We start from the raw sequence: 16,017 nt of genomic DNA on the forward strand, positions 1-16,017 counted from the left end.
TGCGTAGAGAAATTGATTAAACAATTAAACATATAGAAGGAGATGAAAATTTAATAATAACTGGAGATTGGAATGCAAGCATTGGAAAATGCAAGAAAGGAAATATTGTGGGCGAGTTTGGGTGGGCAAAAAAAAAAAATGAGAGGGGACTGATTTATTGAGTTTTGCACAAAGTATAGTTTAGTAATTGCTAACACTCAGTCTAAAAGTCATAATAGAAGAATAGTGGAAAAAGCTGGGCGATATTGCAAGATATCAGATAGATTATATCATGGTTAAGCAAAGTTTTAGAAATCAACTCGTCGACTGCAATGCATATCTCCAGGAGCAGACATTGATAGCTACCATAATTTAGTGGTAATAAAATGGAATGGGTTTAAAAACCTCAAGAAAAGGTGCCAGATGAATTGCTGGAATTTAGAGAAGCTTGAGGAAGAGGAAGTAAAGAAGATCTGTGAAGAGGACATTGCAACAGGTCTTAGTAAAGAAGATAAGGTAGAAAATACAGAAGAAGAATGGAAGAATGTTAAAAAGGAAATACTTTTTGAAATCTTTTGAATCTTGGAGAGCTGCAACAAAATTGATGACTAAAAAAAATTGTTACTCTTTTGAAGAGTATTGATTTTTACAAATTCATGTGTAGAACATAAAACGCTTGTTAAGAATTTATGTTGATGCTTGTTCTGAATTATTGCTTAAAAGTTTTTTTTTTGATAGTGGACTGTATAAATAATGGTTATGAATACCAATTGTAAATATATAAGATTTGTATTTTAATCACAATTTGAAGTTTATAAGTATACACACACAAAGTCTAATAAAGTATACATTGAATGCCTAGGAATACAGACTAAAAAGAATGCACATTTCAATATATGACACAAGGAGTATAAAACACCAACACAATGATTCTCCAGACACATACTTATGAAGACCAGCAACACTTACTTCCACATGAAACTAACCCTCCATCATGAGCGTGCACATACACACACACATGCACATGCACACACATACACAAACCCTAACATAACTGAACTTCTGCCCTCCTTAAAATGCTTAAGCCAAACACAGCACTGTGTTAGACTCATGCAGTCATCCTTGTAAGATTGGTTAAGCATTTAGAATGTTTCCGTGAAAGTTTCCCCAGTTTTACGCAAAATTTTATGGAGGCGCATTGTTCCTCCAACTCCTTCATTTTTGCTTTCCACTAATCTGATGAGCAGCTTATGCATGACCTCACTCAACTGATAGTTCTCAATAACTAACGCATAGATCAGAACCCAGTAAAAGACAATATGTTAGCAAGATATGCAGCTAGGTATGCACGGTGGTCGAAGTATGCAATTTAAAAAGTTCAGCCAGTTTTTGAACAAACATCGTATATTCAGCTGCTAGAATGCAATTTGCTTACTATTTATTCATATAATATCGTATAAGTAAGAAACAGAATAACACAACTTTGAACACAAAAAATATTTTGAGACTTATGGTTAGTTTTATATTTATTAACAGTCAATTTATTCAGTTAAATAAATAATTAACAAATAATTAATTTAATAAAATTACATTAATTTTATTTATTTAATTCCATTTAAATAATGTAATTTAAATAATTATAATAATCATTACCATAAAACTATGAAAAGTTTTTTAATATTGAACTTTGTGACTTTTTCATTTCACAATATTCTCTTGAATTAAATAAAATTCAATTTACACAATAACACTGTAAATGTATTTATTCATGCAAGGTAAGGAATTTAGTTTACAAATGCAGTACAAAAAATGTTATTTTCACTAATTTCTCGTGCAAAGACATTTCTTGCACTACTAAGATCTTCATAACAGTTATCTTTCAACTTTTCACTAAATTCAATACACTACAACAGGAACTAATACTAATGGAAAACCTTAATGTAAAATATATACTTAAAAGAGCTAATATTACTGGACTATTGTTAGAATGGTGATTTGTTTTTGTACCATCATAATAACAGAATGGCTGCTCTAATTTCTATTAGTAATCAATCATTTTTATAACAAATATATACAAGTGACCAAGGAAACAAAACACTCTGGAAAAATAGAACGTCAACCTATAACCTATAATATAACCTGTATTTCTCAAACTGAAAACCAAAATTATTCAACATACATCAAGTGGAGAATCAAATAAATCTTGAAAATAGAACCGAACGTTAAAATTATTAAAACAGAATTTAAATATAGATTGTAAAATATTATTTTGTTTAATTTTCATGAATATTTCCAGCACAAGTTGCTTTTGTTATCTATTTTGGTATAAGTCGTACTTCTTATTGGATTTTACTTTAACAATTTTCTAAGATGAATTAGCTGATATTACTAAATTTTTATCTGTTAAAATATCAAAAGAGCATGTACGTTAAAAAAAAGACCACATTAGCAAAAAAAAAAAATGTTGTTTCACCATGACAATGCACTAGCACATTTCATCAGTCATCACAATAGCTAATATCAATGAACTAAAGTTCAAATTGCTTGCTCATCTGTTGTATTCACCAGATTTAGCACCCAGAGACTTATTTCATAATCTCAAAAAATGCTTTCATGGACAACAATTTAAAAGAAATGAAAAAGATACAGATGCTGTTAAGTTGGTATTTTGAGGAGCTTGACAAATAGCATAATAAAAATGGTAAAACTAAATTAAAGCACCGGTAGGAAAGATGTATTAGCTTTGTGGAGATTACATTGAAAAATAAAACCAAAAACATGCTGTTTTCTTCCCTCCCTTGTAGTTCTAATAGATCATTTAAAATGAATAAATTTCGTTACAGATATCTAGAGTACTGGTGCTTATAAAAAACTTAAACCAGAAACACATGGAACTATGTTTTGCTTCAACTCAACTATTTAAATGTTCAGAAAGAAATGTTTTAAACAGTCTATAATTCACAAAAAAAAATAAAAACAAATCTTTTAATTTAATTAGTAACTGTTCAATTTTATAGTAACATATCATACTAAGCTTTTCTACATGCATTTAGGAAAGGAGATACAGATAATACTGTAATTGTAAATTACCTCTTTTGAGACGTAACTAGATGACAATTCATCAGAAAGGCTATCATCAGCTAGATTTTCAGGAGGTGGGGATGCTGGTGTATCAAGATCGTTTTTCCCTACATCACGTGGAGGATCATTTTTCTGTAACAAAAACAATACATTACTATTATTATTAACAGCACAAAAAATTTATATGATTAAAAAGTTTTATTCGAGTAGATAAATATTATGCCAATATAAATAAACCATTGATCGAAACTGAAAAAATAAGTCCCATTTTATTGATTATGCCAATTGTCTAAAATTAACAAATCTTTTACAAGTTTTCACAAGGACTGAAACACTGACAGAACTTAAACTGGACGTCAACATTATTACGAATATTTGCAGTCCACCACTTGCCACATTAAATTATTTTTTTATAAATGCGCATTAGCTGTGATAAATACAGTTGTTTATGATAAATCTTGTCTGATCAACAAAGGATCACGATCATTCTATCATATATAATCTTTTGTTGTTATTCATCATATCTCATGCGGATTAGATATTATGCTGATAATAGACCTTTATATTGCTGTTATTTATTTTGATTCTACGCTACATCCAAGAAGTCCCACATCCCACCCAGCAATTAACATGTTGCTAATGTTTTGAAAGTAACACGGCATTTGGTTCCTAAGAAATAATTTGTTTGCTATGAATGGTATCCTTGCTCTCATGATTGTGATTGAAGCTCTCCAATCTTGAAGTTGTGCTGTGTGGAGCAGATTCATCCATTCTCGTGTTTCAGTTACAAATCGTGGCTGATGAACTTTCTCTTTGTTATAATTTCTAACTTGATCCTTTCTCATTTTGTCCATCCTCTTTTAGATGCTTTACTTATTTTGCTTTCCTATTTATTTCTCAAAGTCACACAGTACTTAAGAAGAAACAGACTGATTTTTTTCTAATAAATATACTTTTCATTATTAAATATATATATTATATAACTGTATAAATGTTACTCATTTTACAAATATAATATACAAACTTTAGTAGATTAAATTCTAACTTTTTTAATTCGATCATCTCCTCTTCTTTCAGTCTCTTCTTTTATTATACCATTTTCATGAATTATTATTCCTAAATACTAGTAACTTAAAATCTATTCTAGTGTTACATCTTTCTACTTTATATTCAATTCCTCATTCTCACATCCAATCCTGATTACTTTAATACTCCCAACGATAACTTTTATTCTTCTACGTTGTAACCCTACTCTAATACTGCTTCCTGAACATTGTTTAGTTTCTTCTTAAACAATATGATGTCATCTGCATAAAAAAGAAATTGTATTACACTAGTTTTAAATTGCAATTTCCAATTGTATAACACTTAATTCCTCTTTTGCCATTAAATTCATGAAACTAAAACAAGTGAGCTCAAAATGTCATCTTATATCATTCCTTTTTCCAATCAAAATTTTCTGTTTTCTTTACTATTAATTATGATTCTACAATTTTTAAATGAACCCTGGGAGCATATCCAGAAAAGGTTTTGGATCCGGCAAATAGAGTGATAATGTGCAAAGTTGTCTAATATTTGCATTGTAGCTAGTTGAAATCATTCAAGAAAACACATCAAAATACTCACACTTCAACTCTAAAAATTGATTTACAAAAAAGCCACACCTTACTCCTCCTAAGCCAAGTAGCCCAGCAAAAGGTTGGATAGCCAACCCTAGCAGAAAACAAAGTCAAGGACTTTGTTAAAGGCTGTAAGATTTGTTCTTCAGATTTCTGTTATCATCAGAACTATGCTGGATAAAAAACCAGGTCAGCAAATTCTTGTCTTGACAGTTATAAAACAACCTGAATATCTTTGGTACATAAACAAGGATAAGTTGAAAAATTCAGAGTTATTCGGGAGAAATTATAAACTTTGGTATTATTATACATTTAGGATTGACTCATAAGTATATCAACAAGATCAATAACACAAATTAGGATTTATTGTTACAAATTCTGCTAATTTTTCCAAAATTGAAGTAATTATAAGATTATTTAATTTTTTAATGAGAAGTAAACTACAAAATTTATTTATTTATAATCCTAATATAAATTACGAATAATTAAATAATTAATAAAAAAATGCTTTGGTATTTGAATTAAAGATATTATCTATCGCTGTACATAATTTTTCTGTTATTAAAGAAATGAATTTAATTTTCCACATTTTTATTTTATGAATAAATAAATCTTTAATCCTTTATTTTTTTTTATTATTATATTTTTATCTTGCACAACATAAGATGATAGCTTTTAATGAAAACGGTTCATACAGCAAACCAGGTGCCAATTAGCCCAGAAGCTCAAAATAAAATGAATTTTAATAAACATAAAGCTGAATTCAATGGTTTTATCAAAAAAATAATTAACACTATAAAGAAAAGAATTGACAAAACATTGAGCAAATACAGCAAAACAACTTTAGTTTCTCAAACATGGTACTGCTGATAAATTAAATGAATAAATTAACAATTAATATAATCCACCTTAACAGCATGTTGATATGTACTCTAGATCTTTCGGCCTACATGGAAGCCATCATCAGGATTTAAAATTAGTACATAAGTCAAAAGTTTAAAAAATCATAGTTAAAATTTAAAAACGGTCATGACTGTCCCTGTCCTAAAACAACTTTACTTAAAAATAATTGAGCAGCAGGATTGCAGAAAATGTGGACAAAAATTGCATATTAGCCCCGTTTATATGACAGCAAGGTAAAAAAATCTTTAAAAATCTCAACTTTAATGTTCGGCTAGGTCTATGAAATTAGCCTCTGTCCTTCAAAAGCACTAAGATAAATACAACCATGTCAAAAGGGCAGAGCATATACAAATTAATTTGTAAGGAAAATAATTTTAATTTGGTATATACAGAGCAAACTAAAAGAAAGACTGAGAATATAATAATAGATTGGCTTATTACTGATATAAGACCAGAGAGATTAGCTTAGTCCAGAATTTCCTAGAAACTGGTCACATAATTATTTATTATTATAAAATTAAATACTGAAAAATGCCTGCAATAAACTGGATGGGAAACTTACTTTATCCACAATGTTGTGAAAAATTCATTGCTGAATAACAACTGCCAACACCCTTTACTAATGTTAAATTTATAAAAAAAAAAGTGAACGTTTCTTGTGATTAGTTGGTTATTTCCTACAAATTTTGTTCAAACAAGGTATATCTGTTTGACTAGCTTAAGGTTAATGGTGCTACTCTGTCATTCTTAAGGTACATTTTTATTTTATCCAACCTATATAAGAATTATGCATTATGGTGGATGATCTTAATTGGAAATTTCAGTACTTTAAATATTTTTAAGATGCGATTCCCTAAACTGACAACAGTTGGTTTTGTTTGTTCTTACTCTAAAATGATTGCCAAAACACTCTTTTTTATTGTTTTGTGTTATTTATTTGTCAATTAATATCTAATAATTCTTCTTTTCATTTTATACAATTTTTTTCAGCATCTACTGATAATCAGGAAATAATATATATATATATATATATATATATATATTTTGCAAAGGCATGAAAATATTTTAGCCATTAAAGCAAGAGAGGTGTAATTAAAAAAGTATTTTATGCTAGCAAAGGATGGTTTGATTGATTTTGAATATCAAATACACCAGAATACATTTAGGTCAATACATTAAAATACTACATGAAGCTGAAAGTGCAGATATTTCAAACACAAGATTAGCTAGCTAGTAAGTAGCATGGAAAGGGTCATTTGACATTCAATATGGATGAAATATTTCTCTCTAAAAATGTATGGCATGTATATAGCAGCCATGTACAGATGTATATAGCCAAAGAAAAAAAAGTGTGCCTAGGTTCAAAATTACAAAAAACCTTGTCACTGTATTTTGTGCCATATAAAAATAAAATTAATTGCTCAATTAAAAAAACTATTATTTAATCTTATCTAAAATGATTCACTATAAAAAAATAGAACACTGTGAACTTTACATGTCTTAATTATAAATACCTTTAAAATAAGCAAGTCCAACAAGACACTGAGTCTGAAAATCCCCTTCATTAATTTCTTGCAAAACTTTAATGGCTTTTTTATAATTTTTCATTCGTACATAAACTCTACCAAGATTAGCGCGGATAAAGTTAAGATATTGTTTTGGAGCCAATTCAAGTGCTCTATTAAATGATCTAACAGCACAGGAGAATAAACCTGATTTCTCTTGTAAACATCCAAGCATATTAAATCCGTAACAATCATTCTCTTGTTCGTCTAGAAAAAATAAACAGTCAACATTATTACAATTATTAAGAAATAAATGAAAAACTTCAAGTACAAACTGATTATTTTTTATTAGTGAAATTTACTTTTTATTAGTATTAATTGTTAACTTCTTAAAATGAAGATTTTTGTATATGCTGTCTTCAGAAGTGAGGAAAACATCTGTAGAAAAGCATAATATGATTTGTCTATTCTCACAAAGTAGTTAGTACAAGTACTGTCCCACATTGCAGCATATTTTCCTTTAAAGTCACTATTATCTGAAAATCAAAATTTTATATTTATTTATAAAAAATATATATAATTATTTTTGCAATCAGTAATACTATGTGTGTACTCCAACAGCTACATTAGATATACCTCTTTTGTTTATTTATGCTGTGTAATGTTCTATAATACTTTTTCTTTTTTATTGGTTTTACCAATGTAAATATTATTATATTTGTCGCACTTAATTTTTTACATTCCTCTTAATTTATCTCTATTTTTTTATTACTGTTATTTTTTAAATATTTAGTAATGTGATTTTTTGGTTTATATGCTTTTTTATATCTATTTTATCATATATGTTGATAATTTCTTTATCATTTTATTTGTATAATTGTATTTAGGTATAAACTAGTACAATTTTTCTTCTTTTTTTCTAGCTGAACACATTAATTACTATTATAAGAAATATTTGTCTTCAAAATTACTTTTGAGTATGAGAGTCTTCAAAATTACTATGAGTATTAAATATGAGAATAAGCGTTAACAAACAGAAGGCTTACCAATGGGATCACCTATATTTGCTATTATGTTGAAATATCAATGTCTGCAATCAGTAATAGTTAGTGATTGCAAAAATAATTTAGAGATTTTATAAGTATGTAATAATGATAAAAAAATGAATATATTCAAAAAATATTACATTTATAAATATAAACAAAAATGTAAAACAATGAACCACCAAATAACATTCGAAGATGATAATAAGTTGACAATAATGTCAAATAAGTTGACAAGTAGTCTAATAGTTGACAATAATGAAAATAAAACAGAGAAAAATAATACATTTAAACATTACATCATTTCAATACTGGACAGCAAAATTTGCATATAATTTTGTAAAACTATTCAAAATATTTAAAACAGAACAATATAAAATAACAAATTTTAAAAAGAATTATATATAATGTAATTATAGAATTCAATATCAATTGAAGATGTGGGATCCTGTGAAAACATTCTTGGAAATTAATATTGTAAGTTTAACTTCTCCAATTACTGTGTTATGGTGGTTTATATTTCATATTATATTAAATTTTATTCACACAGTGGTAAATATGTTAATGAATTATATATATATATTTTTTTGTCTTCAGTCATTTGACTGGTTTGATGCAGCTCTCCAAGATTCCCTATCTAGTGCTAGTCGTTTCATTTCGGTATACCCCCTACATGCTTCATCCCTAAAAATTTGTTCTACATATTCCAAACATTGCCTGCATACACAATTTTTTCATTCTACCTGTCCCTCCAATATTAAAGTGACTATTCCAGGATGCCTTAATATGTGGCTTATAAGTCTGTCTCTTCTTTTAGCTATATTTTCCAAATGCTTCTTTCTTCATCTATTTGCCGCAACACCTCTTCATTTGTCACTTTATCCACTCATTTGATTTTTAACATTCTCCTATAGCACCACATTTCAAAAGCTTCTAATCTTTTCTTCTCAGATACTCAGATCGTCCAAGTTTCACTTCCATATAAAGCGACACTCCGAACGTATACTTTCAATAATCTTTTCCTGACATTTAAATTAATTTTTGATGTAAAAATATTATATTTCTGACTCAAGACTCGTTTCGCCTGTGCTATTCGGCATTTTGTATCGCTCCTGCTTAGTCCATCTTTAGCAATTCTACTTCCTAAATAACAAAATTCTTATACCTCCATAATCTTTTCTCCTCCTATTTTCACATTCAGTGGTTCATCTTTGTTATTAATCTGGTTCATTAGTTATTATCTCTGTAATTATATATACACATACATTTTTCCACATAATACATGCATATGCACTCGTTCACCTGACCAAACAATCAAAGACAGACTCCACAAAATTGAAAGGAGAATGGAAGAACCTGCATCAAAAAAAAGTTCCAAAAAGATGGCAATGGTGGATTGTACCCAACAAAATTGTGTATAAATAGTTAGAACCCATCACTGATACTATGCCATGTGTAAGAGGAGACTAGGATGATCCTTTGGACATATTATGAAATGCAAGATTCAAGACTTCTGAAACATCTGTTGCAAAAGTCAGTACAATCTTGACTTGAAAAACACAAAGACAGGATGCAGATGGATCTGAAGGAAATCAGCCTCATAGATAAGATAAAATTAAACAAGAAAATCAAGAACAAAAACACTTGCTTCACTCTTATAAGATAAAACACTAGAGAGCACAAAGATCAGAACGTATGAAAAGTACTGGGAGGACTGCATGGCCGAACAACCCCATCAAAGAGACTTTGACTGACTAAAGTGATCCTATGCGGTCATAAAAGATTATAATAATACACAAACACATACAGAAAACACCAGTTCTGTACTTACAAACACCACATTTTCAGCGTTACACTTCTTTTTTTTTTTGCTGAAAAAATATTAAATTATACAATTAGCTAAAATTTACATACAGAGGAGATATGGACTACAAAAAGTTTAATTTAAATAAATATATATATATATATACAATGTGTTTGAAAGTTGTGTAATGGAAACTGATATTACAATAACTGGATTATTTTATAAAAAGTGTTGAGAATGACCTCCTCCAACATCAATCAATACAGCATTGCACATTCATTTAAACACAAACTTGTTTATGCCCACAGTTGACATTTGTCTACATGGCCTAATTTTTATTTTTTTTCAAATAAATATATTGTACAATAGCAGTACGATGTTTTTGTATCATAGGCTGGTATCTCTTTTCAATATATCGCTAAGGACATTTCCTATGTGAAACCATATACTCAGTAGATCTGAAAAGTTCCCAAACTACATTTCTGTAGTCGATGCAAGTAGCGCCATCTCTCAAACAACCAAAGAACTATGTAGTGCAATATCTGATGAATGTATGTACAAAATTTCATCACGTTTGTCACTCCAGTCTTGAGTTATATTCAGCCACGTACATTGTGTTCATGTGACCCTGTGCAACTTCACCACATGCAACAGAACAGCACGATAGAATTTTGTGTTTGACAAAAATCTTTCGTTGAAACTTATTCTATAATACAGCAAGGATTTGATAATGAAGTCACATCTCGTACTACAACATACACATGGTGGAAGCAGCTAAAAGATGGTAGAGTTGTTGGATGATGACGAACAAAGCAGGAGGCTGCAACAGCTGTTCACAACGAAAATATTATAAATGTGTGCGTGCTCCTGCTCGAACCTTATCTTATCCTTCGGGCCATAGCAGAAGAGCTAAACATCGGTAAACACATGGTACGTACAATTCTAACAAAAAAATGAACCGCCGAAAGGTGTGCTCTTGTTTCGTTCCACACTTCTTGATCGAAGAACAAAAACAGGTACATCTTTCTTGCATTCAAGACTTCATTGAAACTGCTGATAACGACCTGAATTTTTTGAAAACATTTATAACTAGGGATGAACAGTGGTGCTTTATGTATGTCTACAAACAACGCATGAATCTGCTGCTTGGTTGAGTCTTGGAGCACAAGACTGGTGAAAATCAGGCAGCAAAAATCAACAGCGAAAACGATGTTGATTGCATTCTTTGACCCGAAGGGCCTGATTCACCATGAATTCTAGAATCTATTTGGAAGTAATGAAACGCCTGATAAATCGCAATCGTCGAATCCAGCCCGAGTACTGGGATCTGGGCAGTTGGACTCTCTTGCAAGACAATGCTCCAGCATGACATCAGTTTTAACACGTTTTTACGCCAAAAATCAAATCGCTGTCTTATCCTATTCACCCTATTTACCTGACTTGGCTCCAGCAGAATATTTTCTGTTCCCAAAACTCAAGTTGAAGATGAAATCCGCTTTTTTTAAATTCTGGCCATCCAAAGGGCTTGCATTGAGCAGTTAAAGGCAATCCCAGAAAGTGATTTCTCCTGAGCATTAGACGGGCTCTACCGGCACTACGAGTGTATAACTAGAGAAGGGTTCTATGTAGGGGAGTAATGCGAGTATTCGTTTATCTTAAAATCTATATTTTTGTTTAATTTAGTTCAGGAACTTTTCAGACATACTGTGTATGTGATCTTTGCTTAATCGACCTCATACATTTCACACCATGGCACGCAAATCTATCTAAGTAGATATTTTTATCTACTTATTCATTTTTAACTGAATTTTTCTTTTATGAAATTTTTTTAGAAATAATAGTTTTTTTTGTTGGCAAATAAAACTTGAGTGTGTAAATTCGTTGACAGTGAACTTTGCTGACAGGATGTAAATATTTTAACACTTTTGGGTCACTATTTTATTTAGATTGACATTGGAAGAGATTGCAAGTATACTGGAAGAAGATGATTTTTTTTATGCTACTGTTTACATAGAAACCCAGAAAACTACTTCCAAAGTGATGAAGAGAGTGATGAAGATGAACCAGGCGAAAAGATGTCAACATCTTTCAGAAAATCAACTTCGAACTGATGCTGAATTAGTTTGATCTAACAATTTCAGATGGTGGCCTAAGAGAAAGAAGAAATGATGATGAAGACAACTTTGATTTTCAGTCTCATTTATCTACCAATAATAATGATTCCACCAAAGCCTAGTACATCTTCATATTCAGTTCCTTCATGTCTAAAGATCGCAAGAAAAATGGTCCAACCAAATAAAAACAAATACATACACAATTTTCTCATAGACAATGGAAAAACAGTGACACTGATGATAATTTTCATATGGAGTTCACTCGTCTAGATTTTTTAAACAACAATTACTCCCTGATGGATTTATTCAGTAAGTTTTTTGATAAGTATTTGATACTCTTGTTCTATATTCAATTCAATTTGCTATAGAAAAGGGCAATCCAATTTTAAATTATCAAGAAGTAATTTAAGGTTTTTTATAGCTATCTTGTTATTTTGTATTATATGTTCAATCATGTAGAAGGATGTACTGGAAGTACATAATGAAGCTGTATCTAAAGCAATGTCTTGTAATTGCTTCAAAGACATCTTTAGATACTTATATTTTTGTGACATTTCAAATTTATATGGGTGTGATTGTTTTGGAAAAATAAGAGATATATGGATAAATATGGTAAATGAGAGATGGCTGAATTTCTTTCCCAGCGATGCCTATCTACCTCTGGATAAGTCTATGGTGCCTTATTTTGGTAGACTGCATGGAAAACTATCGGTAATCTGCATGGGAAACCTATTCGATTCAGGTTCAAGGTTTGGTCACTTTGTACAAGACTAGAGTACATTATTCAAGAGTAACCTTAACAGAGAGCAGCAAATGGAAACAATTCCAGAACTAGTAAGTTGTTATGGACCTAATCTAACTCAATAGGAGATATAGTTTGTTTTTTGAAATTATTTTACCTCCTTACATCTGATAAATGCATTACAACACAAAGGCCATCATACAACTGGAACTGTGCGTCTTAACCAAATAGAAAAGCACCCTTTCCTGATTAAAATTATGCAAAAAAGAAGTTCGTGGCAGTTTTCATCAGGTTACAGACAACGTAACTGGTGTAACTGTAGTTCAATACAATGATAACAACATTGTTCTGATTTAAAGAAAGTGAAAAATCCACTTTACCCAGCAAATAAAAAATACATTCTCTAGATGATCTTTCGGTTTTTCAAACCATGATCGGCAGATTAAAATACTAAATAAAAGTAAAAAAAAAAAATGAATTAGTCATGACTGTTTGCTTGTCAACAGTATATTACAGTCAATTGATTTTAATTTTTGACTTTTATATAATATTTTAATCTCTTGATGACTGTTTGAAAAACTGAAAGATCTAGAGAATGTATTTTTTATTTGCTGGTAAGGTGGATTTTTCACTTTTTTAAATTATTTTATTAAAGTATATCAACGAAAACAATGTTTAAGAAATTTATATCGTACAGTAGCGTCATCGATGAGTGGTGTCTCTCCTCTAGGCCACACAAAATGATGGAGTAATGTAATGAAAAAGAAAATACAAGTACCTACACCACCCTGTGTATTTTATTATAATACATACATGGAGTTGTTACAATGAATGAAAATGTCAACTGTTATTGAACTAAAATAAGAACAAAAAGTGGTATTGGCCAATGTATTTTTCCTAAATGCTTTGATGAACTATGTATGGCTACTCTATCGACTAACAATAAAAGGAGAAGAAAACAATCTGAACCCATTGACTTTTACCAGATTAGTTGTATGATCATACCTTAGAACATACTCAATAGATCGACAAAGTACAAATGTATCTTTCTGCGTGTTACCCAAAATCTGGTACTAAAGAAAGCAACATTTTCTTGAAACTAGCACTACTCAAATTCATTGCGCACAATATGGTAAGGCTGTACAGAAGTGTAAAGAATGCAATGTTGGATTACATATACATTACAACATACTATTTCATTCTCATTAATGAATTTGAATAATTGAATTTCATTGAGTATACTATATTTTATATATTTGTCAATGTTTTTACATATTTGATTTAAATTTATATATTTTATATCTTTTTTTTTTTTGTACGCACTCAAGCAATTCATTCCGCAGAGGATGAGATGAATGTTTTGTAGCGTGTGTGAAAGATGACATGCCTGACCAGGATTCGAACCCAGGACCTCCGGGTAAAGGCCGAGATGTAATATTGATGTAGATATTTTATATCTATATCAATATTACATGTATGTGAGTTTTTTTATGAAAAACTGCGGCCTAATTATATGTAAAAGTAGTTTAGTTTAGTTTATTTATTTATAAAAGTTGTGCTTTCATTGTTGGTATAAGTAGTGTATACATTATATAATTTTGAATAAAATTCATTTAATTATAAAGACATGATTATTATATATTCACTGTTGCCCTTCCAGGCCATTGTTGACATATAGAATATGTGCCCAACTATACTCACTGCTGATATTTATAGACACAACAAAAATTAACTACCATAACTACAAAATAAAAAAAATTGGGTACTAATGAATTAACCAGCTGATATACTGGAATGTCAGTGCGATACACTGTTTGTTTCGCTGACCCCACAGAAAGTATCTGGAGGAGTCAGATAGTGCAAACTGCTTGAAATGATTTGTTCACCAAAGAAATTTTTTTAAAAAGTCATTGACCTGTTAGCTGTGTGTGCTGTAGCGTCATCTTGTTGGAACCAACTTTCCACTTTTGTTAACTGACTAATGAAGTTTGTAAAACACAATAATGATCACTATTAACTGTACTTTCACAAAAGATTAGACCCACAAAGGACATTCTACTCACAACAACCCAGACTCCAATTTTCGCTTTGTGTAAAAATTGATTGTAATCATTCGTTGGGGTTAATTGTTGACCACACTCGTGAATTTTGTGAATTAATATACCCTCCCAGATGAAACCATGCTTCATCTGTAAAAAATGTAATGTCGAGGTTACCTATGGAATTTTGGTCAATAAAATATTTAAACCGTTGAAAATAACTTAGCTTTAGGCATCATTTATAAGTTTCAGTTCTTGAACACAAACTACTTTATAGGGGAAAAATTTCAGTTCTTTCCTTACAGCTTTATGTGTAGTAGCAAGTCTGATACCGTGCTGCTTTACTAACTTAAGCATTGACTTTGATGGACTTTTGGCCATAGCATCCAAAATACCATGCAGCTTCTGTTCATTTAGTTTATTTAACTGGTCTTCCACTTCGATCAGCAATTTCAAAACAGCCTGTTGCCTGAAATTTTTTGATAAGAGTTCAAACTGCATTGTAGTGAGGAACAGGTATATTGGAAACTTTTCAGAAAACTCGTGCTTCACTAAATTAGTACATTTGTCACCTTCACAAAAGATGTGTTCAACAAGAATGCATTTCTCTACCAAAAGTAATTACATTTCTCGCAAATATTAATTCCGATAAATGAAACAACATGAAACAACGAAATGAAGCACGTTTTCAACAACTAACATCTTGGTTTATTACTGAAAAACACTCAACACACCCACAGAGCAACCAACCTAACACCCAGAGAACAGAATGCACCACATAATTCTAATCATACTGCACAGCAACTTTCTGAATGGACTGTACATACAGAGAATACTCAAATGTCTAAATTATGATTATAAATGTACAGAGTAATTAAGGGAACTACCTTATACCAACTTAATAAGTTATTACAATGCACTTATTCAAAACTACACTGTTAAGAGTGTTTAGTATAAGTTTAATACAGTCCGAATGGGTCGGTAATTCTTTTTTTTATCTACTCAGTCCAATTTTACTGTCATCTGTATATTTAAACCACTCTATACTTGAAGACATACTGACATCTACAATTAATTATATTAAAAGATAACATTAACAAGAAATTATCTATCTGTTTCCAGTTACGAGTCATATTATCAGCATTGCCATTGCTCTTGCTGCTAGCACTGTGATTCCAGCCAAGGTTA

At 30.3% G+C, this 16,017-nt stretch overlaps 1 protein-coding gene across 1 annotated transcript in view; it reads right to left on the reverse strand.

The window, feature by feature from the left end:
• Nucleotides 1-3,071: 3,071 nt before the first annotated feature.
• LOC142322251 (superkiller complex protein 3-like) overlaps nucleotides 3,072-16,017 on the reverse strand; it is a 55,260-nt gene continuing 42,314 nt past the window's right edge. Inside the window, exons 11-12 of the mRNA XM_075361111.1 lie at nucleotides 7,097-7,354; nucleotides 3,072-3,192 (exon numbers count right to left, since the gene is read on the reverse strand). Coding sequence (XP_075217226.1) covers nucleotides 3,185-3,192; nucleotides 7,097-7,354 — 266 coding nt within the window. The 3' untranslated portion in view covers nucleotides 3,072-3,184. The remainder of the gene's footprint in view (nucleotides 3,193-7,096; nucleotides 7,355-16,017) is intronic.

Source organism: Lycorma delicatula, chromosome 3 (genome assembly GCF_047948215.1).
Source record: "Lycorma delicatula isolate Av1 chromosome 3, ASM4794821v1, whole genome shotgun sequence".
Classification (NCBI taxonomy): Eukaryota; Metazoa; Arthropoda; class Insecta; order Hemiptera; family Fulgoridae; genus Lycorma; species Lycorma delicatula.